Genomic DNA, 22,860 nt, shown 5'->3' on the forward strand with positions numbered 1-22,860 from the left:
TATATGGCATAAAGCTTCATGAACCTCTGAGTCCGAAACCAGAGGAGATGAAGCAAGCAGATTGGAATCTCCTCGACAGACAAGTTCTGGGAGTCATTCGGCTGACGCTGTCGAAGAACGTTGCTCACAACTTGGCAAAGGAGAAGACCACCGCAGATATGATGAAGGTATTGTCTGACATGTATGAGAAACCTTCGGCAAATAATAAGGTATTTCTCATGAAGAAACTATTTCATCTAAAGATGATGGAAAATGCTCATGTTGCTGCACACGTAAATGAATTCAATACCATTGTAAATCAATTGTCATCGGTAAAAATTGATTTCGATGATGAAGTGCAAGCTCTAATTTTGTTGGCATCCCTACCAAATAGCTGGGAGCCAATGAGAGCAGCGGTTAGTAATTCTGTCGGTAGTGACAAACTAAAGTTCAACGATGTTAGGGATCGTATCCTTGCTGAGGAGGTGCGCAGGACAAATTCTGGAGAGGCATCGACGAGTTTTGCTTTTAATGTTGAAAACAGAAGCAGATATTTTGACAGAAACTACAACCGAAATAGGGGCAGATCGAAGTCAAGAAATGGCAGGGGTCAATCCAAACCAGGATGAACATTTGAGTGTTGGAACTGTGGAAAACCAGGTCACTTCAAGAAAAACTGCAGGGCGCCAAAGAAGGAGGACAACAAGGGGGCTGGAATCAACGCTGCTACGGAAGACATTGGCGATGCGTTGTTGCTATCGGTTGACAGCCCGATAGACTCTTGGGTGCTTGACTCAGGAGCGTCCTTTCATACCACCCACATCATGATATAATGACAAACTACGTGGCTGGGAATCTCGGCAAAGTTTATTTAGCCGATGGAGAGCCGCTAGACGCTGTTGGCACGGGAGACATTAATTTGAAGATGTCAAATGGATCCTCGTGGAAGATTACAAAAGTTAGACATGTTCCAAAGCTGATGTAAAACCTGATTTCAGTAGGTCAGCTTGATGATGAGGGATATGATCTCAACTTTGGTAATGGGTCTTGGAAGGTGGCGAAAGGTGCTATGGTAGTTGGCCGAGGAAAGAAGATTGACACTCTCTACATGACGGATAGCTGTCATGATATTGTTGCTGTGGTTGACAACACAAAGATGACAGATTTGTGGCATTGTCGGCTGGGGCATATCAGCCAGAAGGGGATGAAGCTGTTGGTGACAAATGGCTTAATTCCGGAGCTGAAGACGGTGGACCTTCATACGTGTGAGAGCTGCATTCTCGGAAAACAAAAGCGAGTAAGCTTCTCAAATGCAGGCAGGGAGTTGAAGGTCGAGAAGCTGGAATTGGTGCACACAGACGTGTGGGGACCTACCACTGTCCCCTCTCTTGGAGGATCACACTACTACGTGACCTTCATTGATGATTCAACCAGGAAGGTATGGGTTTATTTTATGAAAAATAAATCCGATGTGTTTAGTGTATTCAAAAGATGGAAAGCCATGGTTGAGAATGAAACAAATCTCAAGTTGAAGTGTTTGAGGTCCGACAACGGCGGAGAATACACTGATGGTGATTTCAAACGGTACTGTGCCGATAATGGGATCAAGATGATGAAGACTATTCCTGGAACGCCGCAACAAAATGGAATAGCCGAAAGAATGAACCGAACGTTGAACGAGCGTGCTCGGAGTATGAGAATACACTCTGGACTGCCTAAGACATTCTGGGCAGATGCAGTCAATACCGCGGCCAACTTAATTAACCGAGGACCGTCAGTTCCCTTGGATTTCAGAATTCCAGAAGAAGTCTGGAGTGGCAAGAAGGTAAATCTTTCATTTATGAAAGTGTTCGGTTGCTTATCATATGTTCATAATGATGATACGGCTAGAAGCAAGCTTGATCCAAAATTAAAGAAGTGTTACTTTATTGGCTATGGTGACACCGAGCTTGGTTACCGATTTTGGGATGAACAAAATCGGAAGATCATCCGAAGCAGGAATGTTGTCTTCAACGAAGAGGTGCTGTACAAAGACAAGTTGCAAAAAAATTCAGAATGTCAGGACAAGGAATCGGAAATAGTCGATTTGAGGGACTTCCCGACACCTGAGCCGCAGCCAGGTACAGCCGAGGCAGAGGAACAAACAATCCGAGAAGGTGCTGATTCTGAAACAAATGAACAGACGCCAATCACAGAACTGCGTAGATCATCCAGGATCAGGAAGCCGCTTCACAGGTACTCTCCATCCCTCAACTACATTCTACTCACTGATAGAGGGGAGCCGGAATGTTATGAAGAAGCAATGCAAGTCGATGAATCGACTAAGTGGGAGCTGGCAATGAAGGATGAGATGGATTCACTATCGGCAAATCATACATGGGAATTATCCGAGTTGCCAAAGGATAAGAAGGCATTGCAAAACAAATGGGTTTATCGGATAAAGGAAGAACCCAATGGAAGCAAGCGTTATAAAGCAAGGCTGGTTGCAAAGGGATTTCAACAGAAAGAAGGCATCGACTATACGGAGATCTTCTCTCCCGTAGTCAAGATGGTGACTATCAGAACTGTTCTTGGACTGGTAGCAAAGGAAAATCTACATCTGCAACAGATGGACGTGAAAACTGCATTTCTTCACGGTGATCTAGACGAGGAAATCTACATGCGACAACCGGAGGGATTCAAAGTCAAAGGAAAGGAGAATCTGGTGTGCAAACTTCAAAAGAGTCTGTACGGACTAAAACAGGCTCCAAGACAGTGGTATTTAAAGTTTGACAGCTTTATGAAGAAAGCTGATTTTTCAAGGTGCGAGGCAGATCACTGCTGTTACTTCAAAAAATTGGAAGACTCGTACATGATACTGCTACTCTATGTTGACGACATGCTAATCGTAGGAGCAAACCTACAGGAGATTGATCGGTTGAAAAAAGGGTTATCGGAAGAGTTTGCAATGAAGGATTTGGGAGCTGCAAAGCAAATCCTTGGGATGAGAATCGACCGAAGCAAGGAGGGCATTAAACTCTCACAAGAAGAATATGTGAGGAAAGTTATCAAAAGGTTCAACATGCATGATGCCAAGCCAGTCAGCACTCCCTTGGCTGGACACTTTCGGTTGTCAATGGATCAGTCGCCGACAACCGAGGATGAGAAGAAGCAGATGGACAAGATACCTTATGCATCTGCAATCGGTAGTCTTATGTATGCAATGATATGTACAAGGCCTGACATTGCACATGCAGTGGGAGTTATCAGCCGATTTATGAGCAATCCGGGAAAGCAACACTGGGAGGCTGTGAAGTGGATATTCAGATATCTGAAAGGCAGCTCGAGTTCAGCTCTGTATTTCCGAAAATCAAAAACAAGATTGCAAGGGTATGTTGATGCTGACAACGGTGGTGATATTGATAGCAGAAAGAGCACATCCGGGTATGTTTACACCTTCGGAGGTACTGCAATCTCTTGGGTTTCCAAGTTGCAAAAGATAGTAGCTCTCTCTAGTTGTGAGGCTGAGTACGTTGCTGTGACGGAGGCCACAAAGGAAATGATGTGGCTACAATCTTTTCTGCGGGAATTGGATCAGGACCACGAGGGAAGTGTGCTATATTGTGATAGCCAAAGTGCCATTCATTTGGCAAAGAACCCGGTCTACCATGCTCGAACGAAGCACATACAACTCCGGTACCATTTCATTAGATCAGCTTTGGAAGATGGAGCGCTAGTGCTTGAGAAGATCGCAGTGAGTCAGAATCCAGCAGACATGCTGACAAAGGCAGTGACGATAGACAAACTGAAGCTATGCTCAACTTCAGTTGCCTGCACGAAGTATGAAAGTAGGAAAGAGCTGCTGCATCGATCAAAGTGTGAAGACAAATTAAAATTAGTCTTCAAGTGGGAGATTTGTTAGGTGTGGAATTGGCCAAACAAGTCAATTCTTTTGTTCACATAGTCGTGATGTAAGCGCTTACCTCATAATAGTCGTGATGTAAGCGCTTACCTCATCATAGGAAATTCATTCCTATAAATAGGTAGCTTATGGTTCATTTGTAAGATATCATCAAGATCATTTGCTAAACACATCCCAAAGAGAGAAAACAAAATCTAAGAGAAATACTCTTAGTGAAAGGCCTAAGTAAGAGAAGGTCTTTGAGAGAATTTTCTGTGGTAAAATTCTTGAGTGTAATTGGGATTGGGGTTGTGAGGTTGAGTGTTGTAAACACTTGTAATATTTCTTCTTTAATAAGATCTGCAGCAGCAACGTGGACGTAGCTCTCACATTGAGGGTGAACCACTATAAATCTCTGTGTGTTATTTATTTATTCTTCGCTTACATCACGACGTAAGCAGGTTCTGTCTAAGGAGGTTGATATTTAAGTGGTTCAGCTGTGACCCTCCAATCTTTCCTGGGAACCTGCTACAAAGGTCGGATTTGGGATTCAAATCCGACCATTAAATTATATTTGTGCAAATACTTCTACAGCTAATAAAGACGTCAATAAACATTAACCGCTTTAGTTACATATTATAATGTTCCCAACTAGTCCTAGATTAGCAACAGTTCAACTGCCTCTTTCCTTGCCTCCGGCGAAGCTTCTTCTCAATTCAACTTCTGCACATAGGTCCAAACCAAAAAAGTAAATTAGCCATAAAGTATAGATGCAAACCAGGGAAAATTAGCTATCAAGTATAGGTCAATACACGCAAGTCAACATATTTGTCTTCTCCCTAAAGACAATAAGGCCTAGTAACACCTATTTCATATTTCAATGTCATAATTCTCAACACCTACAAAATATGTGACTCGAGATGAAGTTCAGGTAAACTATGCAAAGGGACGTGGCCAAATCGGAATACTAATGATGGCATGGCTGATGGAGAGGCAGTAAAGGGAGAAGGATGACAAACTTTACGAGAAGGGTAAAGGTAATAACGTTAGCACTTCCACTGATGCATCTATGGCTGAAGGAAGGGAAATAAATCCAAAAACAAGGTGAATGAGTAGCGAGTGTGCAGGCACATAGGCTTGAAGGTACTCTAAATGAGATAAAGAATTTGATAACTAATTAATCACACTGTAATTACCAAACTTTGTTACAAGGAGGCCAAACAGGTTGCAGCTAAAATGTCCTCCCTGAGTCACACCAGAGATGATGCGTACACATAAACTCTTTTAGATAATCTATCGAGACAAGTTAGAGGTTTGTTAAATGTGGAGAGATGGCAACTTCCGCCATTTTGAGTCTAGAAGAAAAATCCAAATGTGCCTGTATATGAGCCACCTTGGCCTGCCAGCTTTATTAACACTCTGTTTTGCTTGTATTCTTTGAATTGGTGATAGTTAAGATAACTTTTCAAATTTCATCAACTTAGTACACCAGTTCTCACCATGTACAAGGTTAGTCCGGCTCTCCTACAACATGTATGTCCTTTTCTGGGGCAGTGGTAATAAAATTGTGACTCGGATTGATTAAAACAAAAGTGCAGGTAAACGAAATGTTTTTCAAGGTCTATCCCAAAATCCATCACCTATTTAGTATTTTTCCTGGATCATCATCTCATAATACACATCCACATAGATTTGAGTAACCAAAGCCAAAAAAAAAAAAAAAAAAAAACTACGCCTCCGTCCCAAAAGAGTAACCAAAGCCAAAGAAACAACAAAAATAAATAGCACTAAGATTCATTCCCCAAAAAGGGGAGGGAATCTGTATACCTTAAACTTTCTCCGGCAAGTACGGACAACATTCTCCACATCTGGTCCCTTATATGCATGGATTTGAAAAGTTTCTAAGGGTGTACAAAGAGTGAGATTTTTAACTTTAACAGTCATAAAGAATTCACGACATTCAGCCAAAATAAAGTTAACTTTTTCAACAGACTCGACCTCATACTTGTAATCCTGCAAGGCAGGGAAAAAATACTATAAGGACATTCAGGGGTGATTGTTCAAACAGAGAAAAGATGATTAGATGAATAGAGGCATACGTCGATTTCTCTATTGTTGTAGTCCTGAATAGCGTGTTCAGCCAGATCCATCAGCAAGCCAATTTCTTTGTCAAAATCCAGGTACGGTATATACATAGCAGCCATAGAATCACCGGGATAGATGTCAATGTCGAAACCCTGTTAAATAAGCCAATCAGACATAAATTCACATTCAAGTTGTATTGCACAGATCAGTAGAACAAAAGAAAAGGAAGGAGTAGTGAAAGAAGACAAACCTCGGTTTCACAAATCTGATTGAAGTACCTCCCGTAAATTCTGTGAAATATAGCGGGGAGCTTCTCTGAAGCGTCTTCGGGGATGAAAACATTGTCGTCCCATTGAACCTCATTAGCCAAGAACCGGCAGGGCAGTTCCCTCTGCCAGGCAAGTAGTTCTTCTGCAGAATTTGGCTTCTTCTCAGGTGAAAATTGTCTCGATTCGCTACCAGCCATTTCTTCCTCGGAACTATCGGCCAAATCCTAGAACCAACAAGAATTGGTGAACTTACAAAAGGATGATTGAAAAGAACTTGGCGAAGTGATGATAAAAGAAGAAATATGAGTACTACTATTTATCATTTCCAGTCAATTTTAATCCATAAGCTTTTCCCAAAATCAAGCACACAGAAGAAAAGAAAAAAAAAAGGTAAATTGTAAACCTCATAACGCGCTTACCCTTCCTTTTGGCAGACAAGAAATGACAACACATTCGGAAGGCTGAGACAGGCTACCGGTATGTATTTGAAAAGTTTCGATGACAGTACCAAGAGTGAGATTGATGGCTTTAACAGTCATGAAATGTTCAAGATATCCTGACTGTACGTTCACTTTCTCAATCTTCAAGAGCGTGTACTTAAAAATCTGCAACGAGAGTCAATAAGTATTAGTGGGAGAAGAAAGCATATAGTGGACTAACCCCACAAAGCAAAGATGCACAGGGGCATATATTGGACGGTTCCTTATTGTATTCATGGATAGTCAAAATAAAGTTCGAAGAAAAAACTGTAAGGACATTCAGGGGTGATTGTTCAAACAGAGGAAAGATGATTAGATGAATAGAGGCATACGTTGATTTCTCTATTGTTGTAGTCCTGAATAGCCTGTTCAGCCAGATCCATCAGCAAGCCAATTTTTTTCTTAAAATCCAGGTACGGTATATACATAGCAGCCACAGAATCACCGGGATAGATGTCAATGTTGAAACCCTGTTAAATAAGCCAGTCAGACATGAATTCATATTCAATGCACAGATCTGTCCAGATTTTAGTTACGCATGGACAAGTTAAAGGAAGCGGAAGTCAAAGAAGCTGATATTCAATCGAGTACATATATAATTATGGAGCTAACATGTTTCTTTTAGAATTTGGTCTATTTGATTAATAAAGAGAAGCAGGGGCTAAACAAATCACTTGAACACCATGGCTAACAGCACCATCAAAATAACCATGAATTCCCTATATTTATTTTAACACGTAACACCAAAATAATAGTGACTTGTAACTTGTAAGTAAGCCCCATAATCTTATCTGCCACACTTGAGCTTACAGGTTAGCTAGGCTCAGATAAAAGAAAGGTGATCGCGGCAGGAATTGCTGGAATTTGGAAGAATTGAGAACATGAGGTGGTAAGTCTCGAGTATCAGGTATCTTTTTTGCAGAACTTGTACTCGTGAGAGCTTGACATGTTACAGATAATAAAGATAACCAAGAAAATTAGGAGGGGGAATTTAAGGAAAAGAGAAAAGAAGAGAATGAAGAGGTAAATATATTGGAGAGGGATATGTGAAATACATGGACTTACCATGTCATGTGATCGTCCGAAAAGAAAAAGATATACAAGGGTTGGACTATGAAAAATTGGAGTATAAATATAATCAGTGAATTTGTTCTCTATTTTACTTGATCAATTAGATCAGGCAAACTCCTCAAGCAGGTCCCAAAGTAGGTGGGAAAGAAACCTTGGCAGTGTTAAGAATACTCTTCATAAGCAGGCTAAACAACTAACCAACGTCTAAAAATATACTTCTAATGTAAAGAACACCCTCAGCCAACGAAAACTTCTCTTAATAATTGCTACTCCCATTGATCTTGGGACAGTGATTTAAATTGTAAGATTTAATTAGAAATTTGACCAGCTCCTTTTGTCTAAGACTAACTGAAACAATGATTCCTCAAACACATTTTGATGGGCTTGCAAAATTGGCAATACAAGTTTATGAGGATAACAAATTTACAGGTAATACCACAAATAAAAGAACAATTTATGAATACAGAGCAAGCAATGTTGGGTGTGTACACATATAATATTTACAACACTTGAATAAAAGAAAAAGAAGGAGTAGTGAAAGAAGACAAACCTTGGTTACACAAATCTGACTGAAGTATCTCCAATAAATTCTGTGAAATATAGCAGAGTCATTTTTCAAAACACCTTCAGGGATGAAAACTTCGGCATCCCAAAAAACCTCATTATTAGACAAGAACCGGCGGGGCAGTCCCCTCTGCCAGGCAAGTAGTTCTTCTGCAGATTTTGGTTTCTTTGCAGGTGAAAGTTGTCTTGATTTTCTACCAGCCATTTCATCGTCGACCAAAACCTAGCACCAACAACTTCACCTGTAAATTTCACAACATTTTCCTTGCTTCGTCTATACATTTTTCTTTATAAGTGTATATATAGTATTAACTAGACATACTGTACACGCTTTGCATGCACGTAAAAAGAATTGGTGAACTTATGAAATGATGATGAAAAAGAACTTAACGAAATGATGGTGAAAGAAGAAATATGAGTAATACTATTTACCATTTCGAGTCGATTTTAATCCACAATCTATAACAAAATCATCCATACACACCTATGGTAATGCATATTTTGGGGTTTTACCCAAAATCAAGCACACAAGAGGAAAAAAAATTGTAAACCTCATAGGTGCTTACCCCTCCTTTTGGCAGACAAGAAAAGACTTTTAAACAACCGTATGCCTCTACCAAGACAAGTTAGAAGTTTGTTAAATGTGGAAAGACGGCAACTTCCCCCATTTTGACTCGAGAAGAAAAATCCAAATGTGCTTGTATATCAGCCACCTTGGTCTGCCAGCTTTATTAACACTCTGTTTTGCTTGTATTCTTTGAGTTGGTGATGATTAAGATTACTTCTAAAATTTCATCAACTTAGTTCACCAAGTTCTCACCATGTACAAGAAAGTTAGTCTGGCTCTCCTACAACATGTATGTCCTTTTTTAGTGCAGTGGTAATAAAATTGTGAATTGGTTTGATTAAAACAAAAGTGCAGGTAAACGAAATGTTTTTCAAAGTCCATCCCAAAATCCATCACCTATTTAGTATTTTTCTAGGGTCATCATCTCATAATACCCATATCCACATAGATTTGAGTAACCAAAGCAAACAACAAAAACTATGCCTCCGTCCCAAAAGAGTAACCAAAGCCAAAGAAACAAATAAATAGCACTGAGATTCATTCACCAAAAAGGGGAGGGAATCTGTATACCTCAAACAACTTTTTCCGGCACGTACGGACAACATTCTCAAAATCTGGTCCCTTATATGCATGGATTTGAAAAGTTTCTACGGGTGTACGCAAAGTGAGATTTTTAACTTTAACTGTCATAAAGAATTCACGACATTCAGCCAAAATAAAGTTCACTTTTTCAACAGACTCGACCTCATACTTGTAATCCTGCAAGGCAGGGAAAAAATACTATAAGGACATTCAGGGGTGATTGTTCAAACAGAGAAAAGATGATTAGATGAATAGAGGCATACGTCGATTTCTCTATTGTTGTAGTCCTGAATAGCGTGTTCAGCCAGATCCATCAGCAAGCCAATTTCTTTGTCAAAATCCAGGTACGGTATATACATAGCAGCCACAGAATCACCGGGATAGATGTCAATGTCGAAACCCTGTTAAATAAGCCAATCAGACATAAATTCACATTCAAGTTGTATTGCACAAATCATTAGAACAAAAGAAAAGGAAGGAGTAGTGAAAGAAGACAAACCTCGGTTTCACAAATCTGATTGAAGTACCTCCCGTAAATTCTGTGAAATATAGCGGGGAGCTTCTCCGAAGCTTTTTCAGGGATGAAAACATTGTCGTCCCATAGAACCTCATTAGCCAAGAACCGGCAGGGCAGTTCCCTCTGCCAGGCAAGAAGTTCTTCTGCAGAATTTGGCTTCTTCTCAGATGAAAATGGTCTCGATTCGCTACCAGTCATTTCTTCCTCGGAACTATCGACCAAATCCTAGCACCAACAAAAATTGGTGAACTTACAAAATGATGATTGAAAAGAACTTGGCGAAGTGATGATAAAAGAAGAAATATGAGTAATACTATTTATCATTTCCAGTATTTTTTTTTGATGACATGGAACCCGCAGCCGCTACCCTTCGGGTGCACACAAGATAAACCCAGCTCAATTTTAATCCACACTCTTATCACAAAATCATCCATACACACGCATGGTAATGTAGAATTTTTTGGGGGGCTTTTATCAAAATAAAAAAAAAAATGTAAATTGTAAACCTCATAAGGTGCTTACCCCTCCTTTTGGCAGAAAGGAATAGACATCTTCAAAACGCTGAGCCATTTTACCGGTAAGTACTAGATAACGCACATGCAGGGGTCTACCGGTATGTATTTGAAAAGTTTCAATAACAGTACCAAGAGTGAGATTCTTGACTTTAACAGTCACGAAAAATTCAAGATATCCTGACAGGCGTGCGTTCACTTTCTCAATCTTCAAGAGCTCGTACTTAAAAATCTGCAAGGAGAGTCAGTAACTATTAGTGGGAGAAGAAAGCATATAATGGACTAATCCATCTCACAAAGCAAAGATGCACAGGGGCATACATGGAACGGTTCCTTATTGTGTTCCTGGATAGCAAAGATAGCCAGATCGTTGACTTCATTGTCATACCCCTCGGTGGTATTGGGCCAGTTTAATGGCCATACCTCAATCATATCAGACACACCAGGGTAGGTATCCATGTCCATATTCTGTCAAAAAAGCCAACTGTCATTTAGTTTAAATGATATGCCAAAAGAGTGAGGGATTCCTAACAAAGATTCAGGGCCAAAGGAACCACAACAATAGAGTATGTAGTACATACATACAGACATACGTCATGAGAATCACAAAAACATGTATGCAATTTGAATCAGCAGGCAAGGAGTAAGAGATCTAAATCATATCCAAGGACAAACATGTGGTTAAAACATGTTCATTTGTAATATGAAGGGGGGAACACTAATGAGGCCAGCTTTGTTGAAATATACTACTTACTAAATTACAAATCCAAGGCAATGAATAGAATAAATACATACATTGGTTGTTTGTAGTTGGCGCCAGTAACGGGACCAAATAGTTTGAAAATCAGGGTGATGTTTGAGCAAAGCGCCATCGGGAATAAGATCTGGATTGAAGTATTTATCACTACTGGGGCATGCATACCCTTCTTCAATGTATTTCTTGCTGTCCTCCTCAGTCATGTTAGAATATCGTCCTCCTTGTTCTCCGAAGCACTTTTTTGCCGGGCATGAGCATACTCCTCTTTGCTTCTTCGTTTCTCCTCCTTGTGGTAGTGGTGGTGGTTGCATCTTCTTCGATGTTCCTCCGCAGCACTTCATTCCTCTTCCTTGTGCTGGTTGTTGCATCTTTTCCGGCAAAACTGATCCGGATCCCAACATTATTTCTCAATAAGCAACCCTAATCCCTAAACATCTCTATTTATAATCAAAGTCTTTGTCCATATTTACCTTTTGTCTTTTTATTTTATTCCTTTTCCTGTTCAGTTCATGATAAAGAATTAAGGTTAAAATCTAAGACAAATAAACGATTCCGAAACCTAAAAGGAGTTTAAAGTGCTCGAAAGTTCCCTAATATAGTTTCTTCCTTCCGGCTTAAAATATTTAGATCTTTTAGAAAGTGTCAAATTCCTCTGTATGTTCTTTATCTGCAAATTTTCCAGGACGTTATTTTGACCGAAATCTTAAAAACTGAACTGTAACTAATAAAGAGAAGTTCTGATTAAGTGTATAGGTCATTTGTCGATGTAATTATATATATGTTGGGGTTTCAATGTGTTTTTGACGATGGCCTTATGTTGAATACTAGGCCCAAATTACGTTAAAATTTATATTTACAACCTTTTTGGTGTTTTTTTGAAAAATTTACAGCTCATAACTACCTCTAAGACTTATTTATTAGTAATAACTATTTTTTTTAATTATTATTTATAGCTTAATTATTTATCAAATTACCATCTATAACTTGTTTTTGTAACTGCAATGTATTTCCCTAAAAATAAGGTACCTCTCTCCCACTTACCCACAATCTCTTTTTTTTTTCAAATATTTTTCTCTCACATCTTCAATTCACAACCGTATTTTACTTCCATTATTCTTCACCATAATTAGCACGATTTCTTCTTCTTCCTTATCAGTTACCCAATCTCTACAGGTAACTAATTTTCGTTATGTTATTTATTGTATTTCTCTTCAATTGTTCATAAATTTCATCGTCTATAACTTCACTTTTCATTCAATTTATTTTTTTTAATATTTTCAGCCATTGTTAGAGTATCTTCAACAAGCTCTAACTCTCCATTTTAATGGTGGATATTGATACTCCCAGTAAAAATACACCAGTGGCAACAAGAAAAGCAGTGAAGGGTCTCTAGCCAATGGCAGAAGCTCAGCCATAACAATTCGTTTGCTAAATCTCGATGAATAGGCCGAAATAAGAGGAAAATTCTTCTTATGTTTGCTAATCATGTAGTGTTGTTTATCTTATGAGTGATGAAGATTAGTATTGATTATAGCAATATGATATTGTAGCATCATCTAGGAACAAGAGAATAGGTTGTTGTTATAGAAACACCATTGATGAGAGTTGTGGAACTTTATGCCCACCAAGTGTTTGATAAAATATTTCAGTGTATTTCTATGTATCAACAAACAGTATATTTAATTTTTCAGTATATTTCAGTGTATTATTTCGCTGTATTTAAATGTATTTATCTTTTTTTTTTGTGTAGAGCCTATTTTTATTCTACTTTGTTTTCACGATTTTTTATATTTCAATGTATTTCTGCATTTTGTATTTCTAATTTATGAAATAGTTTCTGATATATTTCATTGTATTCCATTGTATATACGCATACAACTTTATACTTCGTAAACAATTAACCATATTTCATTGTAATCCAGTGTATATTTTTTTACATTTGGGAGTTTTCAGATCTTTAGTGGTTTTTGAATTCAAAAAATTTTGATTGTGATAAAAGTTGAGAGAGATTCGTGAGCAGTTATGGAATGCGTGAATTATGGTTAATTTAATTTAACTTACCATTTAAAAAGAAAAAGAAGAATCTGTTCAAAAAATATAGCCTATTTTTTGTAACACCCCGTACCTTTAACTTAAACTTTGATCATGATCCTACACTTAGAAAATTAGATAAAGAATGTGAGAGTTAGAATTTCTCTATTCAGTTGTAAGATGGTGGTTTACGCCATGAACAGTGACCGCATTTCAGTTTATGCCCATGAACAGTGATCGTAAACTGAAACCAAGAATTTCTGAACATTCTGGAATTTGACATTTTGATGTCACATGGTTAAATACGGACCGTATTTTGATTTACGGCCCGTATTTCAAAACGTATTTGGAATTTTGGAAAACTTCCTTGATTAAAGTTGTAGAGCTTTGAAATACCTTTCCAACGATATATTATGGGGGTCAAACGGACATCTGTGCAAAGAGTTATGGCCATTTTACTGAAGAGACGCAGTGCAGTCCGTATTGCAAAATACGACCCGTAAATTGAATTTACGACCCGTAAACTGAAAATACGGCCAGCACTGTTCAGAACGTAAACTGCAATTTCACAGGACGGTATATATTCGTCCATATCAGTTCAACTCATTATTTTTCATTCCTTCAAACCCTAGAACAACCTCCTACTCTCCTCCATCATCAAGAACACCAAGATAAGCCCACTCTAATTATTCCAACTCAATTCTAATACATATCCTTGTAATCTAAACAAGAAATCATCATTTCTAATCTAGGGTTTTCAAGAAAAACCCATCTCAAAGTTCAGGAATCAAGATTTGGGAAATCTTCTTCAAAACTCAAGTCTCTAATTCAAGTTTTGGAGCAATTAAGGTATGTAGAACTTCCATCCACATGTGGGAATCTCTATGTTCTTCCCCATGCTCCGTTTCTTGATATTCATGAAGTTCAAATCCTAGGGCATTAAACCCAACATATTGGTAGCCCGTATTTATGTATTTATGTACAGGAATTTTGTATCTATATTCGTTGTTGTATTCCTAATCTTCCATTACGGTTATTAGGAACCCTAGCTTAATCCATGAATCATGAATTCTTCCTCATGTGTTCTCATTATGTTTATATGAAACTTTATGATTCTATCTAGCAAGTTACAAGCATGTTTTCAAGTCAATTATATATATATATATATATATATATATATATATATATATATATATATATATGATTACGAACTATTCTTATTACTCATGAATCAAGAACATGTTTGCAAGATTATGACAAGTTATCTTATGAAACTATTTTACAAGTTATTTCATGAAACCATGTTTACAAGTTATTTCGTGAAATCATGATTACAACACAAGTACAAGTTAATTCACGAAAATCATGGGCTTCTTAGCCAATCATATTATGTTCATGTTTTTGGGAGTTGCACGAATTACCGAGAAGGCTCAGATAGCCTGAAACTATGTAGCCACCATAGAACAAGGATCGCTCCGCCCAGTTAGGACGATACCTTAATTCTACACTGAATGAATCCATCAGGAATGATACTATCTTATACCCTGGCAAGGTATGAGGGCTCTGCTAGTCGCGGCGAGGACCAGACTCCACATACCCACGTGGTGATATCACATGTCGGTTTACGAAATGCTCTCCCTACTTATCATGTTTTACTTCTGTTATATATATATATGTACTCATGCTCATGCTCATGTTCCTGTCCAGGTTTTCAGTTTCAGTTCTTATCATATTATTTCATGTCCCATGTTATTTCATTTCAGTTGCTTTACATACCAGTACATTCAATGTGCTGACGTCCCCTTTTATTGCCCGGGGGCCTGCATTTCACGATGCAGGTACTGATATACAGGACGATACATCTGCTCAGTAGGACAGCATTCGTACCAGCTTGTTGGTGAGCCCCATCTAATTCGGGGTTTAGTCAACTTTTGTTTTATGATTAGTTATGCATCTAAGGTATGCTGGGGGCCTTGTCCCAGTAAGTATGTTTTCCAGTCAGACTCATGATAGAGGTTTCATAGACTAGACAAGTCAGTTATGTTATGTCAGACTTTGGGAGTCGTATAGCCATTTTGGCTCATTCATGTTATTTCCGCACTTATGCTTAAACAAGTATTTTTATTAAGTATTATGACTTACTACGTTTTATAAAGGCCCATCATGCATTCACGTTATATTCCGCTCATGTTATGTCTCATGATGATTCAGCAAGCCATGTGGTTCGCTCGGTCACATGCAGTAAGGCACCGAGTGCCGTGTTTCGCCCAGGCCATGGTTCGGGGCGTGACATTTTTACTCAGCCCGATTTTGTATTTCCGTGTATTTCACTGTATTTCAAAAAATCAGTTCCATAAATAGCTGCTGATTTCACTGGAGCGTGTTTACTGTTAACTGTATTTCTCTATATTTCCAAAAAATAGAAATACACGCGTTTTTAAAAGAAAAAGTAGCCACGCTTGGTAATTTTGCATTTTATAGTTATATCTAGTTAGAAGTCAATAAAAGGTAGTTATTTATGTAAGTTACTCTGGCTTTTTATTATTAGTTGTAGGGGTAGTTCGACAATTTCTCAAAAATCATATAAAAGATTTTGTAAGTTAGAAAATAACTTTTTTCTTAGAGTAAATTTAGACTTCCTTTTTATTTTCAAACAAATGCATGCATCAAAGTTCTTCTCCTTTTTATTATACTGAAATTTTTGGGTTAAAGTCTTTAATGGTAAAATTGAGTTTTACCTTACGTTGGATTAACTTATTTATTTTTTTCTTAATTAAAATTATATTGGCTAAACCATTTTTGAAAAAAAAATATTTACGGTATTAAAGTAATATAATATTTGATGCTACAAATTGTTGTATGATGACGTCAACGAAGTTAACTTATAAATAAAATAGCATTTAAAATTAAATAAATAAAAGTCTTGATATGACAAAATACATTTGTAGATGTTCCTTCAAATTAAATCATACAAAAGGAACTAAAAAGTTAATGAAATCATTTGTTTTTCTTACTATAAAAAAATAAAAAAAATAAAAATTAAAAAAAGCGTGTTAGGAAATGATGTGCTATTTTATTTTTTCTTAATTTAATTTATTTTTTTAAAGAAATTTATATTTTAATTTCTTAAACGTGTATGTAATTAATTTTTTTCAAATATTTTTATCTATATATAAAATAAATTTTAATTTAATAATTAAGCATGTATTAAGGTAGAAAGAGAATGACACTGTAACTTTTTACTTGTCTATAATAAATTTTATAGGAATAAAATAATTTGAAACAAGTTTAATAAAATCATTTCCACATAAAAGAAAGACAACAAACTTACTGATCAATTTTAAATTTGGTTGAATAAATAGATTTTTTTTTAGTGTCACTATCACCTTTCCTTATCATCACTCCTTGTAGCATTAAAAAATCCCATATAGTTATTTAAATTTACCAAAATAGATGAGAACTTGCAAGGTAATTAAAGCTTTAATTAGGGGTAAAATGTATTAAAAAACATTTAAAGTTGGTTAAACAAATAGATTTTTATAGTGTCAATATCACCTTTTGCACATCATCACTCTTTGTAGTATTAAAATGCCCATATAGTTATTCAAATTTACCACAATAGATAATAACTTTTAAGGTAATTAAAGCTTCAATTGGAGTAAAATGGACAAAAAAAAAATCATGTGAGGACTACAAAAGTTGGGGATTCTCTCTTATACTAGTGTCATCTGGCCCGTCCTAACCGATGTTAAAATTCAATTTGTAGATATTTTTTTAAAAGAAATTATGCTCTTGGTTCTCTATTTTTCTAACATCGGTTTAAAACTTTCGAAAGACTTCTAAAATATTAAATTACAGAAAAGTATCTGAAAGTTAATTAAAATATTTTCTAAATTTATATATTATTTTTTAAATAAAACAATTGAAAGATCTTCTAATTTCTATTTTACTAAAAAAATTTAAGATTAAAGTCTTGATGATCCAAGTCAATCTTTTTATATGTTAACTTAATCTCATTTGTTTCTTTGACTTGACTCATATTGGCAAACTTATTTTTTACCAAAAGATATTACACTGCCCAATTAATATAAGAAATATTTAGTGCGAAAAATATTGAAAAATATTTTTATATTTTAAGCTTTCTTTTTTACTTCCAAAAGATGCATGTTAAAAAATAACATTTTTTTTCTCTTTCTTATGTTTAATTAACTATTTTTGGAAATAGTCGAACTTAAATATTTTGTCCTAAATTATATAAAATATTGATTATCTGATAATTTGCAAAATAATTTTATAATTAAAAAAAATATACTTTTTGCAATTGTCTAGTATTATTATTTTTGAGATCTAATCGTATTTTCTTTAATTACAGAAATTCTTCAAACTTTATATATATATATATATTAAATTATTTTTTATAGTTCCTCTTTTAATATAGTACTTTATTAGATAAATTTTATGTTAAAAGTGTGCGCATGTAAAATTTGACTAATGAACTACCGTACTTCGAAATTCATTTTTCGATTGAGACGGAAGGACTATAATTTGTATGTTTGATACATTTTAAAAGTATTTAACAATGATGTAAGTTATTTGTGTTTATTCTTTTAATTTTAAAAAAAAAACTTAATCCTACTTGAAGTGAAATCTTTGTAAATTACTTACGTTTTGCTTGTATCTACGACACAAAATTACAGGAAATTAAAAAACATACGTTTAATCAGAGGAATGGAAATTTAAAATAGAAAATAATAAATGGTAAATAACATCAATAAATAATATATAATATTATAAGAATAACATTTTAACTCAATAACTAAGCCTCTATTAAGATATAATTTGAATGACATGATAATTCTTTACATGTCTATAATAATTTTTAAGGAAAAACATTATTTAAAATAAATTGTAATATTTCCATAAAAAAGACTCAAATATGTATGAGTATGGGGATCACTATAATCTTATCCATGGCATCATCATTTTATTGGCATGAAAAAGGCCCTTAAAGTTCTTAAAAATTACAAAAATGTATGAACATTTACAAAGCCATAAAAACTTCAATTAGGGGTAAAAAAAAAAGACAAAAAAAATTATGTGAGGACTAAAAAAATGGAGATTCTCTCTCATATATAGTAGTAATAGTAATTATAGTAGTAATATTTGACATCTAACTCACCTCGGATTAAAAGCGCTGATTAATCAACTAAAGTATTTTTTTTTGTCTTGGAAGTAGTTTAATCATAATCATAATACTTCTATTACATCATCGTTTTTGTAATAAATATCCAAAATACTGAGGCTAAATATTCAAAGCAATAAAGGAGCCAAATAAGTTTAACAAAAGAATATAAACATCAAACAAATTAATGTCCAACCACTCATTACCGAACACACTACATCTATAAGACATGAACAAAAATACTGTAAAATCAAGTACCTTGGAGAAAAGAAGCGGAGTTTATGGCCGAAGGAGATGAACTAAGGAAATCATAGTAGGAACCAATTATAGAGAGCAACGGTGCATATAAATTGTATCGAACATGGACTACGTGAAGTTGGCACTTTTGGATAGGGAATCAAAGTTAAAAGACTCCAAAATTAACGTAGGTTTTCAAAGCCAAATGGACTCTGATGGCAGTTACTACTTTGCCAAAAATAACCGTGGGTTTTTACTTTTCCAAAAAATAAAATAGGTGAAATATTTTAAAGATAATGAGATAATAATTTGAGGAAAAAATAGTAAATGACAATTTTATCTATTGTAGGGACTTTTAATGAAGGGTTAAAAGTTCAAACAACATTTCTAAAGCCCTTCATGCTAGGGTATCAAATAGGGGGGTTGGGCTAGCGCTGGTTCAAAAGTTAGTTGGACTGAAATGGGTTGAGTTATGACCCACTGAACTTTGACCCCATTTTTTTGGATGGTCTATTTTCTATAAAAATATTTTCTGCTCTAAAAATTCATTTTTTAGAGAAAATACCGAAAATATTTTCGGGGACTATGGAAATAAAAGTAAAACAAATATAGTATGAACTAAAAAATCGGAGGGGGTAGGGCTGGGGGATGAGGGGGTGGGGGTGGTGCGGTGCGTGGTGGGAGCACACCCATAGAAAAAATAAAGATATCTCAAACAACAAATCAAAATTAAAGTAAATCTTAAAAATTGACTAGAATTAGACTAAATTGGAGATTACTTCATCTTTTCTAAGAATTTTGCCTAAACTACAGAGCGTAGCCAACATACATACATATTTATTTCCCATAACTATAGTTTACAAAACTAAAGAGCGTAGCTAACATATATATATAAACTACATAGCGTAGCTTATTCCTATGTATACATACTTAACGCACTGAACCCCGACCCCTACTAAACTATAGACTCCGACACCGCCTCAACACCGACGAAGCTCCAGCGACGGCGCTGGTTCTGGCCGGCGAAGCTCCGACGAACCAAACAATTTTTTTTATAGCTGGTTTCGCTGGTCGATGAAGTCCCTCCAATCTCCGCCGTCGCCACCAGGAAGAATTCAAAATGCCGACGAGGGCACGCCGGAAAAGAAAAAAACTCAGATCTACGCCGGAAAAGAAGAAAAAAACTCATATCTACGTTGGAAAAGAAAAAAAAACTCAGATCTACGTCGGAAAAAAAAGTCGTCGTTGTATTTACCGAAAAAAATTTCCGGTTAGATCTGGAAAAAGTCTAGATTTTCGCTGTATTTGTTGTATATTTACTGTGTATACAATGTTTTTCTCTTGTATTTGTTGTATACATACCGAAAAATATGGCGTATTTGTTAATTTTTTGTGTATCTATGTTGTATACAATATTTTTCGCCTGTATTTGTTGTATACATACGGAAAATATGATATATTTGTTAATTTTTTGGTGTATGCATGTTTTATACTGTATTTTTCTCCTGTATCTGTTGTATACATACCGGAAAATATGATGTATTTGTGTAATTATTGGTGTATATGCATTCAGTTTTTACTCGTTGTATTCATGAATACAACAAGCCAGTTTATGAATACAGATAGTCATTTCATGAATACAGTGAAAAAAAATTATTGTATTCATGAATACAGCTAAAAACAAAAATTGAATACACATGTGGGAGCTGGGCTGATTTGCTACAGAATGTAAATATTGAAACATTAGCTACGCATCTTGATTAAACCCCAAATGTTTGGTATTTATGTAAAATGCCCATTTTTAATTTGCTCTTTAACAAAAGAAGCCCAACGGTTGCTTCTTTTAATTTCTAACGGATGTCCCTTGAATAGTCTCTTCCACTTCTTTCTCTCTCGTAGGGCCTGTTTGGAAAGCCACCTACGTGTTTGAAATTAAGTGTAATTGGGTATAATTACACAATTTAGCATGTTTTTTGGGCCAAGCGTGGTTATATGGTTACCATGTAATTTAGTGTAATTAAGAGGGGGTAATTACACTCTCCAATTCTCAATGGAGGACTGAGAATTGGATGTAATTATAATTACAGGGTTACTTTTTCATTTCTTTTCTTTTTCTTTCTTTTTTATTTCTTTTCTTGTTGATTTACTTTTTAATTCTATTATGTTAATTTCTTTTTTCTTTTTGCATTTTAAATTATTTTTATTTTTTAAAATATTTTGTTATATTATTTATTTTCATATTCTTTCTTCTCATTTCCCAACCTTTACTCCTTGTTATTCTATGTAATGGCTCGTATTTTTAAAACTTTTTTTTCTTATTTTCTTCATTAAGCGTAACTATGTTATTATTCTAGTTTTCAAATCTACAGCTCCTAATATCAGAAAGAATGAGTCATTAACAAACTTAACATATAACTAGTGAGTAGTGATGTTATTAAAGTAGAATTTTGTTGTTGAATTAGGTTGTAGACTTCTATATGTTTTCAATTTATTTTGAATTATATTTACTTAAGTTATGTTGGAACTTATTTTATGTTATGTTGGAAATTGACATAAAAGTATCATGTTAAACTTTTTTTTTTTTTTTTGGATTTTGAATTTAGATTATATTTTCGATTTCAATTTATTTGCTTTAGTGTTATTTACTTGTTGTTTTACAATGCATGTTGTTCATTTTCTACCTACAAATGATAAATTAGTTTTTTGTCAAACATTTGAATAATGTTTATGACAATATAGGTATAAATATTAATCTTTTTTCAAACATTCAGCCCATGATGTGTCACGCCCCGAACCATGGCCTGGACGTAACACGGCACTCGGTGCCTGACTACATGTGACCGAGCGAACCACATGACTTGCTGAATCATCATGATGCATAACATAAGCGGAATATAACGTGAATGCATGATGAGCCTTTGTAAAACGTAATAATTCATAATACTTAACAAAGTACTTGTTTAAAACATGAGTGAGCCAAAATGACTATACGACTCCAAATGTCTGACATAACATAACTGACTGGTCTAGTCTATGAAACCTCTATCATGAGTCTAACTGAAAAACATATTTACTGGGACAAGGCCCCCAGCATACCTTTAAATGCAACGCTAAATAAAGAAACGCAATGTCTAAACCCCGAATGAGATGGGGCTCACCAATAAGCTGGTACGAGCAAATCCTAATAGTCAGAAGCGTCGTCCTGTAAATCCGTACCTGCATCGTGAAATACAGGCCCCAGGGAAATAAAAAGGGGACGTCAGCACATTGAATGTACTGGTATGTAAAGCACCCGGAAGAAACAACATGGGACATGAAATAACATGGTAAGGACTGAAACTGAAAACTTGGACATGAACATGAGCATGAGCATGAGTACATGTATGTATACATAACATGAGTAAAACATGGTAAGTAGGGAGAGCATTTCATAAACCGACATATCATATCATATCATATCACCATGTGGGTACGTGGAGTCTGGTACCTCGCCGGACCAGCAGAGCCCTCATACCTTGCCAGAGTATAAGGTAGTAATTTACCACGTGGGTACGTGGAGTCCGGTACCTCGCCGGACCAGCAGAGCCCTCATACCTTGCCTGAGTATAAGGTAGTAAGGTACCTGATGGATCCATTCAGTGTAAAATTAAGGTATCGTCCTATCTGGGCGGAGCGATCCTTGTCCTACGGTGGCTCCGTAGTTTCAGGCTATCTGAGCCTTCTTGGTAATTTGTGCAACTCCCAAAAACATGAACATAATATATTTGGCTAAGAAGCCCATGACTTTCGTGAATTTACTTGTACTTGTCTTGGAATCATGATTTCACGAAATAACTTGTAAACATGGTTTCATGAAATAGCTTGTAAACATGTTCTTGATTTATGAGTAATACAATAGTTCATAATCATATATTTGTAGTTGACTTGAAAACATGTTTATAACTTACAAAATAACTCATGCTGTTTCATATGAACATAATGAGAACACATGAGGAAGAATTCATGATTCATGGATTAAGCTAGGATTCCTAATGTCCGTAATGGAAGGTTAGGAGTACAATAACGAACATATATACGGGATTCATGTACATACATACATAACTACGGGCTACCAATATGTTGGGTTTAATGCCCTAGGATTTGAACT

The 22,860-nt window shown here is 35.7% G+C and overlaps 1 protein-coding gene across 3 annotated transcripts; it reads right to left on the reverse strand.

The window, feature by feature from the left end:
- Window positions 1-4,070: 4,070 nt before the first annotated feature.
- Window positions 4,071-11,979, reverse strand: LOC132602534 (uncharacterized). Of its 3 annotated transcripts, XM_060315362.1 has the most exons (13): window positions 11,302-11,979; window positions 10,828-10,974; window positions 10,517-10,738; window positions 9,977-10,219; window positions 9,741-9,878; window positions 9,466-9,654; window positions 8,314-8,550; window positions 7,025-7,162; window positions 6,633-6,818; window positions 6,195-6,437; window positions 5,959-6,096; window positions 5,687-5,872; window positions 4,071-4,582 (listed from the first exon to the last, which is right to left on the reverse strand). In XM_060315362.1, the coding sequence occupies exons 1-13, from the start codon at window positions 11,662-11,664 to the stop codon at window positions 4,571-4,573; spliced, it is 2,442 nt and encodes an 813-aa protein (XP_060171345.1). In that variant the 5' UTR covers window positions 11,665-11,979; the 3' UTR covers window positions 4,071-4,570. The 3 variants fall into 3 exon arrangements, with proteins under 3 accessions (XP_060171345.1, XP_060171346.1, XP_060171344.1); XM_060315363.1 differs by lacking the exon at window positions 5,687-5,872; XM_060315361.1 differs by lacking the exon at window positions 4,071-4,582 and having other exon boundaries at window positions 4,603-5,872.
- Window positions 11,980-22,860: the final 10,881 nt, after the last annotated feature.

Source organism: Lycium barbarum, chromosome 7, assembly GCF_019175385.1.
Source record: "Lycium barbarum isolate Lr01 chromosome 7, ASM1917538v2, whole genome shotgun sequence".
Classification (NCBI taxonomy): Eukaryota; Viridiplantae; Streptophyta; class Magnoliopsida; order Solanales; family Solanaceae; genus Lycium; species Lycium barbarum.